Source organism: Euprymna scolopes, chromosome 34 (assembly GCF_053919585.1).
Source record: "Euprymna scolopes isolate OS-2025 chromosome 34, ASM5391958v1, whole genome shotgun sequence".
NCBI lineage: Eukaryota > Metazoa > Mollusca > Cephalopoda > Sepiida > Sepiolidae > Euprymna > Euprymna scolopes.
Window position 1 is genome coordinate 57,052,130 of NC_136515.1, and position 24,662 is coordinate 57,076,791.

The 24,662-nt window shown below is 32.3% G+C and overlaps 1 protein-coding gene across 3 annotated transcripts in view; it reads left to right on the forward strand.

Annotated features, from left to right (window-relative positions):
• LOC145259217 (uncharacterized) overlaps window positions 1-24,662 on the forward strand; it is a 304,488-nt gene that overhangs the window by 148,397 nt on the left and 131,429 nt on the right. For all 3 annotated transcript variants that reach the window (XM_080117055.1, XM_080117054.1, XM_080117053.1), the window contains exon 2: window positions 18,614-19,000. In XM_080117055.1, coding sequence (XP_079973181.1) covers window positions 18,810-19,000 — 191 coding nt within the window. In that variant the 5' untranslated portion in view covers window positions 18,614-18,809. The remainder of the gene's footprint in view (window positions 1-18,613; window positions 19,001-24,662) is intronic.

Below are 24,662 nucleotides of genomic sequence, written 5' to 3' on the forward strand. Positions count from 1 at the left end.
AATTTTAGCGCCTATCATTCTTCTAAAGTGTTTTCACATTCAGGTTGCATTTTCGAAATTCACCAGAGGAGACAATCATCAGGCTTTAGTAAGGTGTAACTTATTCATAATAGGCGAAGGAAAATCCTATTTTGAAATTATTCATGAACTACAAAGAAAATCCTATTTTAAATAAAAAAATAACAGACAAACAAAAATGCTATTTTAATTTCATCATGCTGACAAATGGAAATGCCATTTTAAATCGAAACATAACAGACCAACGAAAATGCTATTTCAGTTTTATTATAACAGACAGACGGAAGTGTTTTTTTTTATTAAATTGAAATATAACAGACAAGCAAAAATGCTATTTTAATTTCTTTATAATAGACAAACAAAAGTTCTATTTTAATTTTATGATGACAGAAGAACGAAAATGCTATTTAAAATTTTAAAAATAACAAACGAAAATGCTATTTTTAAAATTTTATTATGACAGACAAACGGAAATGCTATTTTAAATTAAAACATAAGGGACAAACGAAAATGCTATTTTAATTTCATTATAATAGACAAACGAAAGTGCTATTTTAATTTTATGATGACAGAAGAACGAAAGTGCTATTTTAAATTTAAAAAATAACAAACGAAAATGCTATTTAAAATTTTAAAAATAACAAACGAAAATGCTATTTTTTAATTTTAATTTGACAGACAAACGAAAATGCTATTTTAATTTCATTATAATAGACAAACGAAAGTGCTATTTTAATTTTATGATGACAGAAGAACGAAAATGCTATTTTAAATTTAAAAAATAACAAACGAAAATGCTATTTTAAATTTAAAAAATAACAAATGAAAATGCTATTTTAAATTTAAAAAATAACAAACGAAAATGCTATTTTAAATTTAAAAAATAACAAACGAAAATGCTATTTTTTAATTTTAATATGACAGACAAACGGAAATGCTATTTTAAATTAAAACATAACGGACAAACGAAAATGCCATTTTAATTTTATTATAAGACACTTTCTGTGTGTGTATGTGTGTGCGTGTGAGAGAGAAAAAGAGAGAGAGAGACGGAGAAAGAGAGAGAAAGAGAGAGTACGTCTTCAGGCTATGAGAGTTTTTGAAGAAAATTCGTGGCCTGAACATGTAATCTCCCTAGCACGGGTGATTACAGAAACATGTATACACATATGTAGCCATCAATGTTTGTATAAATAAATTTAATTATATATATTTTATTATAAGACACTTTCTGTGTGTGTATGTGTATGTGTGTGTGCGTGAGAGAGAGAGAGAGAGAGAGAGAGAGAAAGAGAGAGAGGGGGTAGAGGAGGGGAGTTTCCTATAGACTTCAAGACGGCACTACCGATTTTTAAAAGATTTCACACAAATATACTTTATGTGACTGGGAGTGTTTTTAGATAGTTTTTTTGTGGAATGCCTCTGATGAGTAACAAAAAGTCGTTAATCGATAATCAAAAAATCTGATTAAAGAAGTAACATCCAATTTCGAACAAAGTTAACACCTTATACAACCTAACATCATATGTGCATTTGAGAAGTTATAATTTACTACTTATTTATGGAGTACGGTTGCTATATCTGGACAGGGGCTCCTAAAAAGACCTTATAAGTAGTAAAAATGAGTAATTATTATTTAATTTTAATTATTAAGCCTCTTTCAGAATACTTAAGGATGCGCACTGTCTTCGGAATTATAACTAGCGTTTATACAATGTTAAAAACTTCCGCTCGTGCGAACACTTTAAGATTGTCCTTTTGTTCTCCCAAATTCGGCATTTAATAGTTTTTAATTTACTTAATTTCGTGGAATTTGTTTGATGGCCCTAATGGAGCAAAAAGTGGCTTCGTGGCTGGGTTCGAATCCAAAGACTAGCAGGAATGGTTACGCTACACTGATGATTGCGTAAGTATGAAGCACTAATGTCTGTAGGTAAGAAATTATAATTATTACTAAATTATAAAATTATAATTATATATATATATATATATATATATATATATTGGCAGTAGAGTTTAGTTTCCTAGAATTACACCCAATGAAACAACATGTGCCTACCAAAAAAGTGCTCAATGAGTAAACAGAGCAGGTATATTAAATTTATTTATACAAACATTGATGACTACATATGTGCATACATTTTTCTGTAATCACCCGTGCTAGAGAAGTGTACGTCTTCAGGCTACGAGAGTTTTCGAAGAAAATTCGTGGCCTGAACACGTAATCTCCCTAGCACGGGTGATTACAAAAACATGTATACACATATGTAGCCATCAATGTTTGTATAAATAAATTTAATTATATATATATATATATATATATATATATATATATATATATATATATATATATACTAGCAAAAGTACCCGTCGTTGACTGGGTTCAAAAACAGCCTACAGAAAATGGACTCTGATTTATGAAAGTATGATAGGTTATGAAAAGGAAAGGTTATAAAGAGATAGCTTCGAATTTGGGGATATCAAAACCAAAGCAAAATATGGTGAAAGTAAAAATAAAATAGATAAACCCCATAATTTATTATACCATACCTGTTCACACTGAAACACTTATCACAATATTCTGTGGATCTATATAAAAAAACCTTGTTAAACTTTGTGACATATTTCCATTCTATGGAGGTCAGGTGCGAACGAACACCCCATAAGTTTATTATACCATATTTCTTCAAACTGAAACATAATTATCAAAGTATACTTACGCAGATAGATATGAAAAGTCTTTATTTAAGTTTGTGCCTATTTCCATTCTATGGAGGCCAGGCGCGAACGCAGACCCCACAATTTTATTATACCATCCCTATTTAAGTTAAAACATACTTATCAAAATATTCTGATGTACATCTATATCAAAACACTTGTAAACGTTTTTTTAAATTTTTAAATTTTTTATTTCCATACTTTGTGGACGAGGCGCGAACGCAGACCCCACAATTTTAATGAACCACCGTTCTGCCAGATCAAACATACCCATTCCTGTGTCTCGATACATCTTCTATCATTATATGTAATCAGTTTTTTAAAATAGTTAACCATATAGGAGCCTATTCGTGACCAGACACACACACACACACACACTCAGCTTTATATATATATATATATATATATATATATATATATATATATATATATACTAACGGGTTTTACCGGTTTGCTATCGTTTAAAATAAGCTTTCCATTGATATGTTTGTTATAAACACAGCATAAAATCTTCCTTATTTATTTATATATACAGACAAATATTCACATTTTTGTAGTTTTCATACAAATTTATTTATATTTTAAATATAACCATAAAAAAAGAATAAATGAATTCACCCTTTGATTTGCTATTTAGAAATAGATTCTTACTTGTGTGAAAATCAATTTTCTCTATAAAATGGACATTTGAACAAAAATGCTAAATATTTGCTTAGGTAATAGAACAATAGTGCAATACAGACCTTGTATTTGTTATATTAACACTTAAAAAAATATTGAATTAAAATACAATCAGACATAATAGTTAATTAATAAAATGTTCATTTTCACAACCAATACGCAAATTAGTTAACTCTTCCACTGATACCATGTATGCAAAAATAGTATGAGTATAAAATACACGCTATTTCATAAAATGAAATGCCGTGGAGGCAGGATATGTAAAAAAAAAAAGACAAGCAAAAAAAATCAAATTAAACGCAGGATTAAATCATCAAAAACGAGAGCTTTACCGGTTTCAGAAAAAGTGGTTTTAAATCTAGTGAATAAAAAAGCAAAAACCCAAGGAAAAGAATATGCGAAACGGGATTTTTAACCAAATAGTAAGGGACGTGCCCAAAATATCCAGTTGTGCGTCTTCTTCTTTTTCTAGAGAGACATGCAGATAGATAGACAGACAAAGAGACCGAAAAGACCAATAGATCCTCGGATTCATCTAAATATATTGAATATTTCGAACCAAAATTGGCTTAAAATTGTATTTTTCGGAGACTATTAACAATTAAGGGGTTGTACTGAAATCTATTAAAAACACATTGGCAATATTATTTCCGTCTTTTTTAAAAAAATCATCCATTATGTTTTTGTTTCTCTAATTTTGAAAAGAAAAAAATGATAACTTAAACGCCATTTTAAAAAATAATGATGTGTAAAAATAAGACAAAATGGCCGCTCTTTAGTGTTAAAAAAAAACAAAACAAAGATGATCACACGTTAATGTTTAATATGAGAGCTCATAAATCGTCTACGGTTTGTGTTATTTCGGCAAAAACATGCAATTCGTGGTTATTTCGATATAAATCGACATATAAATTCATTCATTTTGTTTTTTTGTTGTTGTTTTTTTTTTCTCCAATGTTTATACGATTTTGAAAAAAATGTCAACTTTAACGCCATTTTAAAAATGATAATGTATTAAATAAAGAATAAGACAAAATGGTTGCTCTTTAGCGTTTCAAAAAACAAAGATGATCACACGTTAAATTTTAATATAAGAGCTCATAAATCAGTTAAATTATGCAATTAGTGGTTATCTCAATATAAATCGACATGTTGAAGGTATGGCGTTTTTCGGAATTTAATGAAAAATTGCGTTTGGTCATAACACTGATTTTGGGCAATTTTGACAATAGATAGTATAATAAATATAAAATGGTTTACACGTTTCAATACGTATATACTTTTATACTTTAATTCTATGTCTGTCTTGTTTCATAGCTATATGTTGCGTAACACCATCTGTTTGTATTTTATGAGAATTATTTGTTGTTTGATGTCGAGCCGACCGTTAGATGTTAACTGATCAAAAATAAGTAATATTTCGTGTTTTCATATATTTTATTATTTAATGAATTGGACAAACTAAAGGACATTTTACTAAAGAAATCCCAACAATCCTTAAGCATTGACAAAAATAATCTAACTTGATAGGAAAACAATTCGGCACACTTTACTTATGAACGGACATTTTTACACGAGGAACGAAATAATGATAACACCGTGTTATGATGACCTAAATTCCTTGTTCTTTGAGCAATTATTTTCTATATTATATTTATAATTTCAGAATCCTTCTAAAACTTTTATATGTATTTTTTATATCTTTAACTTATTTGATATTTATTTAGTTATAATCGACAGGAATAGTCTAAGATATATTGATAGATGATTGTTTTTAAACTGTTGCTTTTTAAAAATAGAATTTCATTATTTTTTTGTATCAATTTTCACTATTAAATTTCTCAACTTTATTATTTTTATTTACAATTTACATTATTTTATTTTAATGTTTTAATTTTATAATTGATCATTGTTTTAATTATATCTTTAACTTATTTGATATTTATTTAGTTATGATCGGCAGGAATAGTCTAAGATATATTTATAGATGATTCTATTTTTAAAAAGCAACAGTTTAAAAAAACTGTTGCTTTTTAAAAATAGAATTTCATTATTTTTTTTTATCAATTTTCACTATTAAATTTCTCAACTTTATTATTTTTATTTACAATTTACATTATTTAATTTTATAATTTATCATTGTTTTAATTACTGATAACTGAAAATATTAGACTGAATTTTGTCATTATTTATTATGATATATTTATAGGTTCTTAAATTAGTTCTTTTACAAATATATTTTAATTTTATTTAAAATTAAATAAATGACAATCTATTTTTCATTTCCACATTTAAAATCCCTCACATTTTTATATTTTTGTAAATAGATTTAATTTTACTTTTTTTACGTTAATATCAATTTTTTTTATTTAAAGCAATTTCAAAATGTCAGCCGTTCAGCTGGAAAACTACAGTACAATGCTTTTAAAGCTATCTATTTTTTTTCTTGGAATATTCCATTCTATTGTTGATGTATTTTTATTAGCGCATTGTATATTTTGGCATTTTTGTATTGACTTTAGTATTGGGGTGGCCGGGGGAGAAAAATATCGACGCCGAAGGAAACGGACGTGTAAATTGAAGGCAAGAATGGGCCGACTGTGGCTAGCATGCAGTCAGAAGGAAGAGAAACAGCTACCCGGTTAGATGGACATGTGGCAGCGAGAAACTTTTTAAGTGGTGCCGAAACGGGAGAGTAACGGTCATTTCGAGTCCAAATTATTGCACTTATGAGATAGTCCAAGGGTATACAACATATATGAATTCAACATTTTTATATTGTATTTATTTAAATGAACTGCACTATAGTCTTTTTCCAGGCAGGCAATGATTTCTCGAATTAAACAAGTTTTCTCTATCGACAAACTCTATTATATCAAGTTTCTGATTTAAGCATAAATAAAAAGTTGCGGCAGTATCATCCTCCAATAACTTTGCTCATAAATGAGAACTCGAAACACACACACATACACACACACACACACACACACACACACACACACACACACACACAAGGATTTACGTTACTTTTATTGCCTATATATATATATATATATATATATATATATATATATATATATATATATAAAAGTGAACGTGTCTGTGTGTGTACGTTTCCCTACGTAATAACTCTGTCAATTTTTAGTCTACATACTCGAAATTTGATATACAGGGTACTGAGATTTGGGAAAATCGACGTAATCGGTTTTCGGCCAGAAATTGGGCGATTAAGGGGTCAAAGTTCAACGATTTCACCTTTGAGAACTCTACCAAACTCCTCCTATAATTTTGGGTCTAAACACATGAAATTGTAGATATAGGTTCCTTGGACATGGATCTAACTTAATAACTTGATTTGAGCCCAAAACAATAAATTCTAAGGCGTCATAATAGGGGTCAAAGTTAAAAAAATGAACCTTTTTTTTTGCTCAGCATACACCCCCAAACACCCGGGCAACGCACCCATTGCTAGTATATATATATATATATATATATATATATATATATATATATATATATATATATATATATATATATATATATATATATATATCGACCTGGACTTAATTCCACATAACTGCCCTTACATGCGGCACGTCCAGCGTCGAATTCCACTATTAGAGTAAAGTACAGTATATTCTTGCGATTCGATGCCAATCTTTGATCTCTCGTTTATCGATTGGCTCATTGTATTCATAAAAAGGTGTTTACGAATGTTTCTGCACATTCTTTTCTTAAACAACAAAAGCATAACTGCTTATTTTTTAGTTAAACAGATAACTTACAGCATATCAAAACCAACTTCGCTTTAAATCCCAAAAGTGCACTCAGAACTGCATTCCATTATTTGTCTATAGTTTATTAACCGACTTTTGTAACAACTCCATTTTTGTTTTCACGATTATAGTTATCAGAAATAATAATAATAATAATAATAATCATCATCATCACAATCACTAGGAGTTTTAACACAGGTCATCATAAAAGATTTCTCTCTGTCAGTAACCTGCAGTGTTCTCTGGAGTCTAGATAACAAAAAGCCTCCCCAAATTTCCAATACTCTCCACCTTTTTCGATAACCTTTGCAAACGAATTTGTGTTATCGCAACAGTTGTTTACCATTGATTTCTCGCGAGTAACGACCATTGGTCTCAACGGTAATTTGGGTGACAATTTTTCTTCCACTAGGTCCCAATCTTTTTCACACTCATCCAGTGGAGGTTCGGTCAGTGATTTCTCTCCTCAGTCTTTCCATGTTCTTTGAGCGTTCACGACTATTTGATGTGGTGCTAGTTGATTCCGGTATTAGAATGTTTTTAATGGAGGGGGGGTAACTTTCAATTATATAGTTTCAGTTTTGTTGATTCCCTATGATGTCTATATCTTTTTTTTTTTTTTTTTTTTTTTACTTCTGTTGCAGTTTCTACGTGTCCGATTATCATTTGTAACTCATGTGTATTTCTTTCTGCATTCAAGGATTTTTTAATATTCCCAGCGGAAAGAAATTAAAAAAAAAAAAACTGAAACCGGTATTAATCATGATTTAAACTGAACGGTGATAAAACAAAGACAGTGGGACATTTATGATTGAAACTAGGTGGACAAGTCATCCATAGATGTAAGTTTATTTGTACTACATATGGTTAGATTGAAGAAAAAAGATTGTCAATTTATTAACTCGTACATGGATGGTGTTTCGGGATAATTAGCATATAAGCACCCTTCAATCAGCAAAATCTTACCCTAGAGATCCGTAGATGCCGTAAGCCTTCTACTTAAATAGCTTTGTCCCTCGAAATGCTAGATTTTTGAATTCCTTCCCGGGTCCCTGCTTTCCTGGCTGTACTGATATGCAGAAGTTCAAATGTACGTGAACCGCCGTCTCGCTCCCCAACTCCCTATATAGAATCCCTGTAAATTTAGTTCCAAATAGTAGCCTCTTACAACAAAGTGACACTGTGCCGTGTTTGAGGTGAAATAACACTAAAGAAAAAAAAGCTTACGAGCACCTTAAGGATTTCGTAATTGGTTACCCTTGTCGCCATCTTGGAAATAATACATTTCCGGTAGTTAGACTTTCGTGTATTACCACTGTAATAATATTAAAAACTCTTTAGAAAAAAGAGATTGTTAGCATTTAATTTTTTATTCTCCTGAACGATAAAGCAATTATAAACCAATCTCCGCTAATTTCACCGTCCGCGGAAATAAAGTAGTCCGTGCAAAATCACATTTCTCAATTACTTCTTTATTCTTTCTCTTGTTGTTTAAGTTATTTTCATATTTGATGAACTTGTGCTCGATGAATACGCTCTGTTAATGCAGAGTTTGGCATGGCTATAAGAATTATATATAAAAAAAGACTTAATGTAGCAATATGGTTATGCTTGTTAAATAGCCGTTTTTTTGTTGTTTTTTTTTTAAGTATTGCTGTAAGAGACGTTTAACAATGTCTTGGACAAAGTGTTTAGCTACCCCCCCTTCCTCGCTGATCGATTTGGAGATTTTAATATAATTGCATTACCATTATCAGCCCTGTGTCTTTTGAAGAATAAAAAAATGGATTTCTTTTTTATTATAATCTTAGTTTTCTTTTTTTTATGATTTCATTCTTTGCCTGATGAAGTAAAAAAAATGTTTTTCAATATTCGCACGTTTCTGTTAATGGATGTGACACAAGGACACCGTAATTGTCGACTCATCGCCAAGAGGAGGACTTCAGAAGTGTCACTCATCGACAAAGCTCTTCACCGAATTCTACTTTGTGGTTGTCAGAATCGGTAATTGACGAACACGATTTTGAATACAAAGAAAGGAAATATGATTGCACTTTTTTTTTATGGAAACATACTTTATTCACCGCAGTCTTCAAGACCTGCCCGCTTACATCGACTGGGCCAGATCAAAGAGCGATGAGCCGTTGTAATTATCCAATCGATATAATAATCATAGTCATCATTATTAAAAGACTAATTTATATTTATACTAGTATAGGGCTACCCAACATTGCCCGGGGCATGATTATAACATACTCCTATTAAAATTAATATCTATCGATATCGTTTTCTTCCTTCTTTGCCTCCGCATCCCCGTTCTTCTTCACCTGGCTCATTCCTGTCTCTCGGCACACACACACTTGATATTTTAGTAATTTAAATTTACACTTCCCAACACACACACACACACACACACACACACACACACACATATATACATATATATATATATATATATATATATATATATATATATATATATATAATTTTTATAGTTTGGCAGACAGTCATTATTTGAGCATATCTGACTGAACACGACGGAGTTCTTTTTTCCGATTTTGTTGGATAACTTTTCAAGTTATTAGTGTTAAGACGATTAATCGGGATCGGAAAAATCTGAACAGTTTGGAGTATCGTAATCAGATTTTTTTTAGTCTATTTTCTGATGCCTAAAACAATACTTTTACTTATTTCATTTTTTATCTTTGTTTAACACTTAATTTTCTATGTCTAGTACTGCTACCAATGAAACACATATTTACCTAATTTTAACTACCAATAAAACTAGAGTCTATAGATTTCTACTACTTATAAGTGTATTTTCACATTTCCGCAAACGTGTGTACATATTACGCAGGTATTTACGATAATTCGCCCCCTCTAAAAAAAAAAAAAAAAAAACGCTATAGCAAAATATTTAATGATTTCAAAAGAATCGGAATCGGTAATTGTATTGGGATCGGGAATCGATCTTGGTTTTAGATCGCAAGATCAATGCTGCTATTTGCTCTACGAATTTACTAATGGCAGCCATCTTGATTTTGTACTCATTTAATGTTTATACATTTTAATTGTGCATTTCTTGAGTTTAGATGGGTAAAATAAGTTAACTTTTTACTTTAAATGGTCCTTCATGTGATAATATATATATATATATATATATATATATATATATATATATATATATATATATATATATATATATACTAGCATGGGTACTCGGCGTTGCCTGGGTTGACATGCAGTTCCGTTTGGAACACAACTGCTATACTAATCATTTTCATCATGGGCAACGTGGATACCCCCTCCACAATTCCAAAAATAAAAGAACGGATAAAAACATCGCCCCTCAAAAGAAGTATGTGATACCGGGTATCACTAATACCCTCTCCACCAGATATTTCGGCAGAAGGGATACAAAGAGAAGAAACTATTCTCCGGATATTGAGCACTGGAAAGACCCCCCCTAAAATAAATTATTAAAAATAAATCATTACAACTTTTGTTTCAATAAAAATAGCAGCGAATGCCCGTGCGATCACAAAAAAAAAAAATGGCGAAGTAGGCGGAACCTCTAAAAAAATAAAGATTTACCAAAAATTAATTCCAAAAACAATTAAATGAAATTTTTCATCATTGCAATGCTCCACCCACCCATGTAATTTGTGAGGTTCGTTTGGTTTACAAAATTGTTAGGTGAAAGTACAGATTGGTCTCATAAAAATTAATTAAATTTATCGTTTTTATGTTTTAAATGTTATTTCCCCCCCTCTTCCCCACACCACAAAAAAAAACAAAAACAAAAAAAAACAAATTGCATTTTTCATGTTTTGTCCCCGTCATCCTCGATCGCCAAACTTGAAAAAATGCTAGAGGTGATACGTCTCGTTGAACGCTTGGTGGCCAAAATGTTGGTGCTCATTTTACGTTAAATTAATATGGAAAAGTGATCCCCCACTCTAAAATGTTAATTTTCTTTCTTTTCAAAATTTCTTTTATATTATTAATAAAGGCTATTTAAACGTATTAGGCCAAAAAAAGTAGATGTTTATCTTTTCAGGTTGGTCAAATCGTAAAAAATTTATCGATTTCTGTATAGCCGTTTATAGAATAATAAAAACAAACAAATGAAATCTTTTCTTCAGTTTTTCGTAAGTGTTTTTTTTTAACATTGAAAAAAAAAACAATAAAAGCCAAACATTTTCTATCTACTCGGAATTTTTTTTTTCAAGCTAGAAATTTATTGAGATTACCAAATTATTTTGTTAGGTGATAGTTTTTATTTTTTGTTTATGTTCCGTAGGGCCAAGTAACTCGAAAACAAAGATTTAAAAAAAATCGATGTTGGAATAATAATTCCAAATAGATTTAATTAAATATGTTATGAATACAATTATTGTTTAAATTTTATTAAATAACGATTTTAAATAGAACACTTATAATAATTCTCTCGCTAGAAACATTAACTAAGATACCGCTATTTAATAAAATCGATTTTTCTTAATGTAATATGCAAATGAGATTATCTCTTTATTGTATTTAGTTTGCCAGAATCATACTTATAGAGAAATAAATGAGAGGGTAAAGTAAGGAGCCTTTTGTATATATTAATCAAATTGTGAACAAACAAACAGACAGGAGTACGAATTTATATATATATATATATATATATATATATATATATAAACTACTTCATTTATATTTAGCTCCTGAAACAGTCGAGCACTCTCAAAGAATTTATTTCACCACATTAAAAATAGATATGGAAAGAGTTAATTTCGAAACATCGCTAAAATCATCCCCACACCCAGCAAGCATAGCTATATTATTAAATTAATTAAAAAAACAGATGAACTAATACGCCGAATGCGATGGCGAGCAAATTTCTTCCTTAAAAATGAAAACGTAAACAAAAAAGAATCCTATGGTTTTAAAACCCTTAAAAATGCGAAAACAGTAAACCTTTTGAAAAACTTTGAAAATTACCTTTTAAACGTAATTAAAAACTTAGAATTCCACAATCAACCTAACAATTTCCAACGGAAACTACACAAAATCCTTAGAAACATAAACAACTCTAATAAAATCTTTGTAAAAGCAGATAAAACTAGAAATTTTCATAAAATAGATAAGCAAGAATATAACAAACTAATCACAGAAAACATTACAAAAAACTACAAAAAACTAGACACAAACGAATGCGACTACATAGATATAATAAATACTGAAAATAAACAGATTACCGATAAATTAAAAATTAGCGATAAAGTTGGCAAATTGAAACCTAGAGAGGCATACATTCTGCTTAAAGACCACAAATGGGACTTTAATAATAATCTCAGCACCCGCCTGATAAACCCAACTAAACCAGAAATAGGTAGAATTATCAAAGCAATACTTTCTAGAGTAAACAAACGAGACCTAGAATTAAACCAGTGGGCAAATGCTACCGAAGCCATCACCTGGTTTTAAAATATAGAAAACAAAAATAAATGTACGTTTATACAGTTTGACATCATAGACTTTTATCCCTCGATATCCGAAGAACTTTTTAACATTGCCCTAGAATTTGCCGAGGTATACACTGATATATCCTCGGAAGAAATCATCATCATTAAAAAATGTAGAAAATCAGTTCTAATAAATAACAATAACCAATGGATAAAAACTAAAATGAAAAATTCGTTTGATTTGGCGATGGGTGCCAGAGATTCTGCAGAGGCATCAGAACTTGTGGGATTATTCATTCTATATACCCTCACAAGCATATTCGATACTACGGATATCGGCCTATATAGAGATGACGGACTAGCTATAATAAAAAAAACTCCAAAAAAGTCACAGGAGAAAACTTTAAGAAAATCATACACAAGGAAATGAAAAAATTAGGCCTAAAAGCAGACGTATCAGCTAACATAAAAATAACAAACTTCCAGGACGTCACGTTAAATTTAGATAAAAACACATATGAACCCTACTTAAAAGATAACGCTACTCCAATTTACGTAAACCCTAAGTCCAATCACCCACCATCAATTATAAAACACATTCCTAACTCGATCGTAAGTAGACTCAGTAATAACTGAAGCGATGAAAATGGATTTAACAGGTCAACCAATATCTACGAACCAGCCCTAAAAATAGTGGATACAAAAATATTGATATCAAATATAAGCAACAAAACACCAATAACTATAATAAAATTAAAAATAGAAGAAAAAGAACTATAATTTTGTATACGGCCTCATACAATCAAATGTTAAAAACAAAACTTGGCAAGAAAATTCTAGATTTTATTGAAAAACACTTTCCCGCAACCAACCCCTTACACAAAATCTTCAATAAAAATACCTTAAATTATCCTACAGTTGTTGCGAAAATTTAGAGATGTTAATTAAAGCACATAATAACAAAATACTAAATAAAAACAATGTAAACAACAACAAAATAAACAATAAAAAAGTAGACACCATGACAAAAATAAAACTAACACTAGCAGAAATAATAATAATAATAATAATAATAATAATAATAATAATAATAATAATAATAATAATAATAATAATAATAATAATAATAATAAACCAACCCCGGACAAGAACAACCATACTATTAATAAAAATAGTCATAACGAACAAGATAAATGCAACTGTAGACACCGCACATTTTGCCCAGTTCAAAATTAACTAACTAAAAGCGTAGTTTATCAGGCAACAATATTTGCGAAAGAAAACCCGAATAACAAGAAATATTACGTAGGCATGACTTCCTTAGATTTCAAAACTCGATATTATGACCACAAAAGTACGTTCAACAATAAAAAACACTGTATGAAAACAACGCTAGCAAATAAATACTAGGAACTCAAGGAGAGCGGACATTTGCCGGTAGTCGAATGGAAAATAATAAGACAATTTACCACGTGTAGGCATCTAGACGACCCATGTAGATTATGCCTTCATGAAAAATTTGCTATCCTGTACTTTAAAGAACCCCAACATCTATTAAACTGTAGAAGAGAAATAGCAAATAACTGTGTTCACAAAATAAAATTTACTCTAGGATAGCGATACAAAATAGTTTTAAAACAAAAACAATAGAAAATAAACAAATAAATAAATTAAATAAACATGAATATACATAAACGATCACACATATATGTATGTGTATATATATATATATGTATATATATGTGCATATATGTATGTACACATATATATATATATTTATATATAAACTAACAAAAAAAAAAAAAAACACTAACCTAGTTTTAAAACAGATCCTTTGTCCGATAAAATGCATGCCCATTGGCTGATAGGAAGGGGGCGCGGTGGATACTAGAAAGCTGATTGGCTAACTAAATCCTCAATAGAAGAGGACCATATCAAAACGATAAAAAAACCACAGAATTCGCGCATAAGCCTGAGGAATCCTAGAGTGGATGAAACGCCGAATATTCAGTGTAGCTTAATCGCCATATATATTTTATAAATTACTAACTATATATATATATATATATATATATATATATATATATATATATATATATATAAAGATATGTTTTCTCCGTGATAAAATTGTTGTTTTAAGTTTAGTAAGCCAATTCAACGCAGATTAAAATAAAAAAAAATAAACAAACATTTATTTGTTTATAAATCAAAGTACTTTTTGACGTAATCATATCTACATCAAGATAAACACAGTTTTTCTTTTCATCTTATTTATCCCTTTGTGGCATAATGCCGCTAAGAAAAACAAGACCCGTTCGGTGTTATCAACGGTAATTTTGAAAAGTCCAGATTGGGATTAGGAGATCCGCGTGGTCGCGTGTAAAAGTTATATGAAGATATATTTTCTCCGTGATAGAAATCGAATTTAAACCTAATTGATAATCATGCACAGACGGACTGTTCCGTTGTATTACAGTTCTTAAGTGTGGCTAGACTAACAGCAATCCGAGCTAGGAATCGAATCTACAACCATATAATTGACATTCGGCACTTCTACTGAGTCAAAAAGTAGAAAATAGTTTGGAGCCCGAGGCGTAACGGATAAAAGTGCTGGTTGACGGTCAGGTTTACTTGATTGTTAATATTTTCTTGCCTTTTCTCAAGGGCAGAGTTAAATAAAAGATCGCTTTTTTGTTTAAGTGCAAATTCTAAATGTAAGTTTAGTAAACCAATTCAACGCAAATAAAAAATAATCTAACAATTATTTGTTAAAAAATCAACGTTGATAACACTGAACGGATCTTGTTTTTCTTAGTGTCCTCATGCCACGAGGGATAAATAAAATGAAAAGAAAAAACATGTCTATCCTGATGAAGACTTTATTATGTCGAAAAGTACTTTAATTTATTAACAAATAATTGTTTTTTTTAATCTGCATTGAATTGGCTTATTAAACTTTCATAACCAGACTTCGATGCACAGTTGCAGTATGTGTTACTCCGATATCACAACAGAAATTCCAATCGTTTTCATCGATTGCATATTCTTTCCGGCCATTTATTGTCTTTAGTAAGGTACACTTCTCGATTTGCAACGATCAACACAAATTTGCGGTGGATCGGAATGGTTGCGTTTGTTCCAGGAACTAAGCTGCATATACTACCATGAAATAAATTTAAGGGTGTGTCTACGACTGCGAAACATAACAGGCAAATAGGAAAAGAGTAAAAAGAACCGAAAAAATGTGGATGTCAGTATAATGCGATGAGGTATATGAAGACGTCTTGCCGAAACGTGTACGATGCAGTTTAGTTTCTTCCTGCGACAAATGCTATTAAATTCATATATGGGACTGTTACAGGAACTATCCCTCAAGTTGAGATTGGACCTGGGAATATTGATAACGCTCACCAAGGATCCCGAATTAGCGTGCTACATCCAGATATAATTTAAAGTCATACCCACAACTCTTTATATAACTCGTCTCTCTAGCACAACAGTAAAAGACTTTTCTTTGTCTTTGCATTTGCCTCGAGTCAGGCAAAATTTCTATATTGACAGGGCTTCTTTGCAAGAGCCTTTCGTCTGCGGAACATATTGCCGCGAAACTGTTTCCCTGACGATTACAAGTTGATCAGTTTTAAATCCAAGTCAACGAATTCTTGTCATGAACCGCCTCAAAAGTAAGCAAACTCATACCATTGATAAATCTTAGTACTCCAATAATGTTTCTCATCTTTCGGTTTGGCAATCATTTTCGTCTCATTGATCGTTATATTCGAGTTGCCTTTGGTAGTGGTATTACCACTTGATCAAGTTGAAGGTGGATCTAGGAATATTATAAATTAAAGGGTAAACCCTAACCCTAACCCTAACCACATTCCACAAGTCTCCCAGATAAGGGCTTTGCACTTAAGTTATACTCAGGACACTAAGTAAATTTAGATAACGAAGGAGAGCAAGGGGCGCTCTAAAAGGAGGAGGCTAAAAGCGGAAGACGGACATTGTGTAGCTTCCGCCCAGAAGAGTTATATTTCACAACCTCTGGATACCGACGAGACCAGGCGAGACGCGGCGGTTCTCTCTGCTAGAGAGCTGGGGACGGGTAGGGAGGATATGATCCACACAGGTGGCTGAGAGTCGGTCTGTATGAATATGTAAATGATATCTCTTCTTCCAATTCATTATTTCTAAATCTCCCTCCCTCTCTCTCCTTCTCCTTCTCTCTCCTTCTCTCTCCCTCTCTCCGTCTCCGTCTCCTTCTCCTTCTCTCTCTCTCTTTCTATCCATCTCGTACATACGTATTTCACTTTTCTGTCATTGCTCTATTCAAATAAAACTTTAAAAATAAACCAGCAATCACAACGTTTTCTACCAACTTCCACGTTTAATAGTGTGAGAATTAAGGACAACCTGGGTTGTCATAGAAGATGTACGAGTATATATTATTTATGCACGGTAAGAGTATCCTACAGTAAGACACATGAAAATAATTTCATATCCGAATGCAAGAACGGTGAATGTATGCATCGGCTGAACTATAAAGATGGATGAGAATTCTAACGTGGACAAAATATGATTGAATGTGGTTTTCCAGGTGTTTAGTTACCTTAGTGTCACTATTTGGGCACAGGCTGCAGCAAGTGCTTGTGTTATTGTTAGAAGAGTTGGTGGATTAAGTTTAAGGAACAGCTGTCATTACTAACCAGCAAAGCGTTTCCACTGTTGACCAAGAGAAGAATCTATTACGCAGTATTATGATATATGGAAGCAAAATTTGCTCAATGAGTGTTGAAGACATGCGTTGCATGGAAATAAATAATATGAGAATAATACGATGGATGTATAATGTAAATCTTAAATACAGTATATAAAGATGTGTGCAGCCATCGTGAAAGAATAAATGAGTGACATTAGGTTAGTAGATGCAAAACAGTAGAGGTAGTAGCGCCAGGCTAAGATAAACATAGGGGAAAGTGAGAAAGATGGAATTACGAAAAATAATTATAAATAAAAATCAGGCCAAAGATAGGCTAGTTTGAAAGTCAATTTCTAAATGGCGTTCAACGTAGAACCGTGGCGTGCCCTTTCCAGAATCACTGACCTCAACGCTGCTTTCTGTAGTTTTTTTCTCCCATATCTTCTATTCTGGCTATATCGTCTTCTCTCATATTAGCGACTGCCGAGGGAGAAATCACTGATTTACAAATAGATGAAAAAAAGTAAATAAATAAAAAAACACGAATTCACAAGAGAAAACACAACTCTGTACATCGTGTATAAATCAATGTATGATCATGGATAGAAAAACGTTGTCTGTTGATTGCTGTTGTCGAGAGATGTCGGTCGATTGATCAGTTCATTTCCTCCTCTGCTAAAGCTCTCCTGATCTGCCAAAAGCCGCAAGCAGTCGTCAACTGTCGCCAACTGAAATCTTTCCGTAAACTAACTCTGACTCCTAAATTTATTGCCTCACAATCGGAAATCCTATATCTGTTTTTTTTTTTTTTTGTCTAAATGTGACTGGCAAACGGAAAATGACTCGCCGCCTCGACTACTCCCAGCTGACTACTTACCTCATTTTCGACCGTCTTGGTGAATCATCTCCTACCATTATTCTTAATTTTTGTTTTATTTTTTCCAAAGTTTTCGTTTCCAACAACTTTTCCCTTATTTTATGAATCACTCCTAACACTCTCATGGTGTGTGGGGGGGGGGGCGTCACCCATATTATCACAATGTCAGCATGTAAAATTGACGCTAAACCGATGATGATGATGATGATGATGATGATGATGATGATGATGATGATGACGACGATGACGATTATGATGATGATTATGATGATGATCGTACAGGAGTGCGTCACGTGCTTTCTCATTTCAGAATTTTCCTTCTCCAAAACTACGTTGCTATGCTGTATTCTTTACGAAACACTAAGCTATCATTTTTTCTGTTTCTTTTCTGCAGCGGCACCCAGACGTAAACCGACGAAAAGCAAAAACCTTTTTCTCATCGACGGACCTCCCTTGTCATCGGGTAGCATAGCCGTGAGGGACAATTCTTAGCCTAACTCTTTGGACTCCAACTGAAGCAGGCACACAACGTAGGACCGGACATCAAACCTCCGGATATTTTCAAAAACACATATATTCATATATCACCAATGTCTAAAGAAAGCAGACCGTGGAGCCCAGGGTTACCAAACCATGGGAGTTTGCTGCTCAGGTTAATTTTGATGGCTTTGTTAGTTACCACCGTAAATTCGACTAACCCTGCAGCAGCGAAATATATGGCCACACAGAATCGGAGTGGATGTCCAGTTACGTTGTTGGATGTTCCAGATGGACACATCGGGTGAGTAATAGTATTTATTATTAACAAAAAAAACAAAAAGAATAAAAGAAAACGAATAATCGAGGTTTTTACAGCAACATTTGAGAATTACGAAATCCAATGAAGTTTTAGTGTAGATATTGAATTTCGAAATTATCTTGATCGCAATAAAGATTTCGATCAGAATGTTGTAAGGAAATTGAGAATAAGTAATTATGTATATAATAAATGTTGAAATATAATTCAGAAAACATAGTCGTAATTTAAACAATAGTAAAATATGAATAAATACGTACCCAGTAAATGTATCTACATTGAATTTTCCATTTTTAACAAACGAATTTACTCTATAAGTATCCCTTACTGAAATAAGTGTTAGATCGACTAGAATATGTAATCGATGAAGTCACTTGGAATTTTTTATTTTTATTTAAAAAAAACACTTCGAGAAAATTTTCGTAATTGAATTATTAACCAGAATAAAATGTCGATTTGAAATTTGCATACATATATAGGTTTTACTTTGAAGATCTGACTTACTTAAAACTATTTAATAGATTTTCTTTTTTAGCGCACAGGGGCAGCTTCCAGTATTTTATAGAAGGCGATTGACAGAAAATCATATTGTAGCATAATTTGGAGTGTTTTTCACTTCTCATTGTGAACAAGTGAGCGATATGGTGTTGTGAATAGAAACAGTTGCTCGTCTCTCTGTAGTATTTTATGACGTATATTTGCAAATATAGTCGCGGCGTAACATGGTAGTTACATTTTAACACTCTCGAATCCGATGTTGTATTTAAAAGTCTCACAAATAGGAAAAAATAAATAATGAAGTCTCGCAAAATAAATAAATAAATTCGATTCAGTCTTTTCCATGGAAATAAAAGGCGTTTATTCATGATACTTTCCAAACTATGCTTGCATCTTGGTTTTAAAAGTCTCTTCATTATCCATGTAGTTAACAGAACTCTGCTGTGTTTTTTCTTCTTCCGCGCCAACATTTTTGCTTGTCCTGTTGCTATGTGGTTGTCAAATCTCCCATGCTGGCCTATCGTCGGCTCGCTGTTTCCCCACTAATTTTTTTAAAATATCTTTTTCTTTTCGTTGCTATGTATGCAATTTGCCCCACGACATACGGTCGCCCGACCATTTTATTTTTTGGTTCAAAGTTTGGATTGCATTTTGTCTTGTCTGACTCGTGCTTCCAAGTTTTTCTTCCCCTTTTCTTCCTCCGCTGTGACGTTACCTCGCGCACCAGCTTGGTCATTTGTATACGTGTCATGCCGCTGTTGCTACATACGCATCACTGAATCAGTTACAGCGGTGCTGAGGTGGTAGTTACAGAAGTGTTGGCATTCTTTGAATGAAGGTAATTAAAAAGAATAACAAATTGCTGTAAAGTTTTGATTTACTTTTTACTGTATTTTTTTAAAAATGGAAATCGTTCAAAACAAAGCATGAAGCCATTAATGTAAGTAGCTTACAAAACGGAAAATGATTATAGCAAAGACAGGAGATACCTATTAGCCTTAATCTAGTAAAGATCGAGACTATACGTAGGAGGAAAACAGTATGCAGGAAGAGTTCCATAACTTTGCAGTTCTTGGGAACAAGCTACTGAAATAAGAAGCTGTCTTACAGTGAGGTATCAAAACAGCGAATTGGCGGAGACCTCTAGATCAATGAGACAAACGAGCTGAAACAAAGGAAGCAAAGAATAGGTCAGAATTCTGAAGAACACAGACCATAATAGTATTCATAGAAAAGACTGAGACTAGCAACATCACGTCTGTAAGAGAGAGGTTACAGTGAAAAAGAAAAAGTGGGGTAAATGAAAGTACAAGTACGTTTCTGTACTTAAACAAAAACCATAAATGGAACAGAGATTCACCAGCCCAAACATGATAACAGTACTCCACATATGGTCTGATAATGGATTTGTAGCGACAGAGAATAGCCTCGGGTGTAAGAACGTGTTTAAAGCGATAGAGATAATAGAGTAATACAGCTACATCAGCATTAACTCTAACTTGTGCTCCCTGCCCTGAACCACTCGCTTTTCTGCCACGTACTTTCTCCCACAACGTCATCTTATTTCCTTGTAATGATTATTATAAAGTTTCAACTACTAAATGCATTCTGTCCTTTCTTTATTTAATCTTGATATTGTGTGGAAAACTCTCCGAATTTGACCTTACCTTAACCATGTATAGCTTCTTTTTTTTTTTAAATAATTTATAATTAACTAGCATGACATCCAGCGTTGCCCCGGGGCTATAAAACACTAAATAGAAATTAAATAGTGTGTATAAAATCTTTATATTTAAACTTGTTATCTTTCCCCTCTTTCTAGCTAGCTGCCTCTTTTAATTCTTTCTTTCCCTCTTCCTCATTTTTTCTTACTTCTTCCCTGCCCTCTCTTCGCCCTCTACCAAACCCATTCCTCTCTCTTGTTTTAATGCATAAAAAATAATAATGTAACTCTACCTTCTCTTATTTTGCCCTTTAGTCCTCACATTCCAGGAGGAAGAATTCCTGTTTTCTTGGTCAGAATCTATTCTATCTAACTCTTATCGTTGAATGGTCCTGGATATGACCTTAAACTATATCCAGTGGTGAGACCCTAGCTTGCGGGCTTTAGGGAGTTTGGAGCCACCCTTTAATTGCCATTGCTCCCAGGTCCACTCTGACCCGGAGTGGTAGTACCTGTTAGGGTTCCAACTATGGGTTAAATAGAAACCAACTTGAAAACAACAAATATATTCTATTAAAAAATTTTTCTTCAAAATCTTTGTATTCGGCATTAAATAACCTGAAAAATGTTGATATGCCGTAAAACAAAAACAACTAAATCTTATCGTTGACAAGTTTTGATCTTGAAGTACTATTTTTTTTAGTTCCTTACATCAAGTGGCTCCATACCTTGTCTGGGGCGATTTCCATAAAAAAACTCAAAATTTACTATATCTATCCCTTTTAAATGTAATAGTGTAATCTTATATTTCTTGCTCCTTGGCAATGTTGAGTTGGTCAAAACACACTGATACGCTTGATACCAAATAACATCATTCCCTTCCCACCTACTTCCACAATAATATGAATGTTGATCATGAAAATAGTCAAACATTCTTCTTTTGTTGCCCGGTTTCTTTCGAGTGCTCCCTTTTTATGTAAGATTTCACTGACTTCATTCTGCAGTGAAGAACCATTGCACGTCGAAATTTCTACGAGTTGCTTTCTCACACCATAATAAGAATGATCATATAATATTATAATGATATTCGAAAAGAAGGCCACACCAAAGAGAGGTAAGTCTCATATTCTTGTCCAGGGTTTTTTTAAAAGCCATATTTTTCGAATTTGGTCTTCAAAAATTGTATTTGGCCTTTTTCAAAGCGTAACGTAGGACCATAATGGAAGAAGCAAGCAAAACATTATATATATATTATCTATATATATAGATATTCTAAAACGAGGCTACATGAAAGTGAATTCTTTTAATATTCTTGTCCAGGGCTTTTTTTTTTTTTACACAGTGATCACCACTTATCAAGGCCCGGAAGCCACTCAGGGATAAGGGTTATTGCAAGTACATTACGTTAGTGTGGAGATTTGATGACCCTTTTTTAAAGCTAAATATAAAAAATTTAACCTTTATTGAAGCAGCTTTGCCTTCGAACATAGTATTTGGCTTTTTTCAAAGCGTAACATAGGGACTAAGGAAGCTAGAAGCAGAATATTATATTGATAGAAATTATGTTGATAATGAAAATAGTCCAAAGAGATTAAAATGTAATTTACATTTATTGTTGCCGGAAAACACTACGTAGAACAAACGATTCTGTTGCATTTCTTCACTTACATAATAGAGTATTGTTAATAATAACAATTTTATTGTCCTTGAACAGAGTGCCAGTTCAATGATGAAGAATATTACGAGAGGATTGAAAATGATGAATGAAATGGACAAAATTCAATTAATTTTAAAGATTGTTTATGACAAGTATTATGTGACACTAGGTTTGGAAAATACTGATAATTATATTAAACTAGCGGGGGTTTCCGGCATTGCTCGGGTGTTTGGGGGGTGTTGAGCATAAAAAGTGGTAGTAGGCAGGGAAGTTCGAATCCATATCACAAAGGAGGAAAAGAACGTAAAAAAAGAGGACGGTGAATTAAATGAGTTGATAACTTTAGCCTGGGTGGAGGATATTGCCAAAAGCACTTATGGATAAAATGAGATAGATTGTAATGATGAAAGATATTATGAGAGGATTGAAAATTTTAAAGGGAATAAATAAAATTTGATTAAGTGATTACTCTTTATTAAGTCATTTTTTATAATTGAAACTCGTGTTTTATCCCAAGGAAGAATGCTTACAAGAGGAGACAACTTAAGCTTTACTTATTCAAGTAGTTGTGCTTATAGTAGGAGACAACCTCTGCTTTAATAATAGTGAGCACTTAGTAATAGTGAGCACTTGAGGATCAGGAGTAGTGAGTTTGTTTGGAGGATTCGTAACAACGATTGAGACTGGGAAGAGTGAGATTATTTTAAGAGGATAGCTCAACAAGAACTTGTTAACATTTGATTTGAAAACAACCATATTGTAGGAATCTGGGAAGCAACCCCGTAGTATGGTGTTCCATGAACAGATGTTTATTGGGTAAAAAAAAAAAACACTTCTCATTAAAGTTCTGTTAGTTTTAGGCACAGAGAGGGAGAGCAGGGTGTCATTTATAATAGATTGTAGTTAGACAATAAGTTTTATTGTGAATGTTTTACATTCCCAACAAGAACAACCATGTTGTAGGAAACTGGGAAGCAGCCTCACAGTATTGTGTTCCATAAACGGATATTTCTTGATAAAAAACAATACTTCATGAAAATACTGGGGAAAGAAAGGAAATTTCCCTACAATGCTAGTAGGAAAACGAGTTCTTGCTTTTAAGGTTTCACAAGGAGTCATGAGATTTTTTACTTAGGGTCACCACTTATCAAGACCAAAAGGCCACTCGAGAATAAGGGTTAATGAATGTAAGGTGGTAGTGAAGTAAGCCTTAATGGTGTAAATTGGGTAGAATTTATTTATTTATGAGGACGACCTAATAGGAACTTGTTTACATTATATTTGAAGGCTACCATGTTGTATTTAGCCGGGAAGCATGCCAGCGGAACAGTGTTCCAAAGGCAAGCAGTTCTGGGAAAGAAGCTCTGTTCATGATATTTGCGTAGATTGTTATTTAAATGATGAAAAATATTATGACAGGATTGAACATTTTTGTTACTTGCCCACTCGCTTCGTAAATATCATGCAGTAATATTAATAATGATAATGCCAATTAGAATGGAATCATTATAAACTTTTAACTTCTAAATAGAATTTCACATCATTTGCTTAATTTTGACCTTGTGTGGAAAATTACCGGTTTTATAAACTTACCTTAACATACCGCATCTAAATAGCGCTACGATATTTGGTTTTCAAAATTTAACCGAACAAATATTCAAAAGTTTTGTCATACTCTTGTGAATACTACCCAAGGTTCTAAACTGACCACTATGTTGGATGACGATATGGGGTATTTTGATCCGAGTATAACATAGTCACCAAGGAGAAGTTATAGCATAATTCCTTGTTTTCGCTAACAATTATCGGTCCCAAGAAGTCGTCCGTAA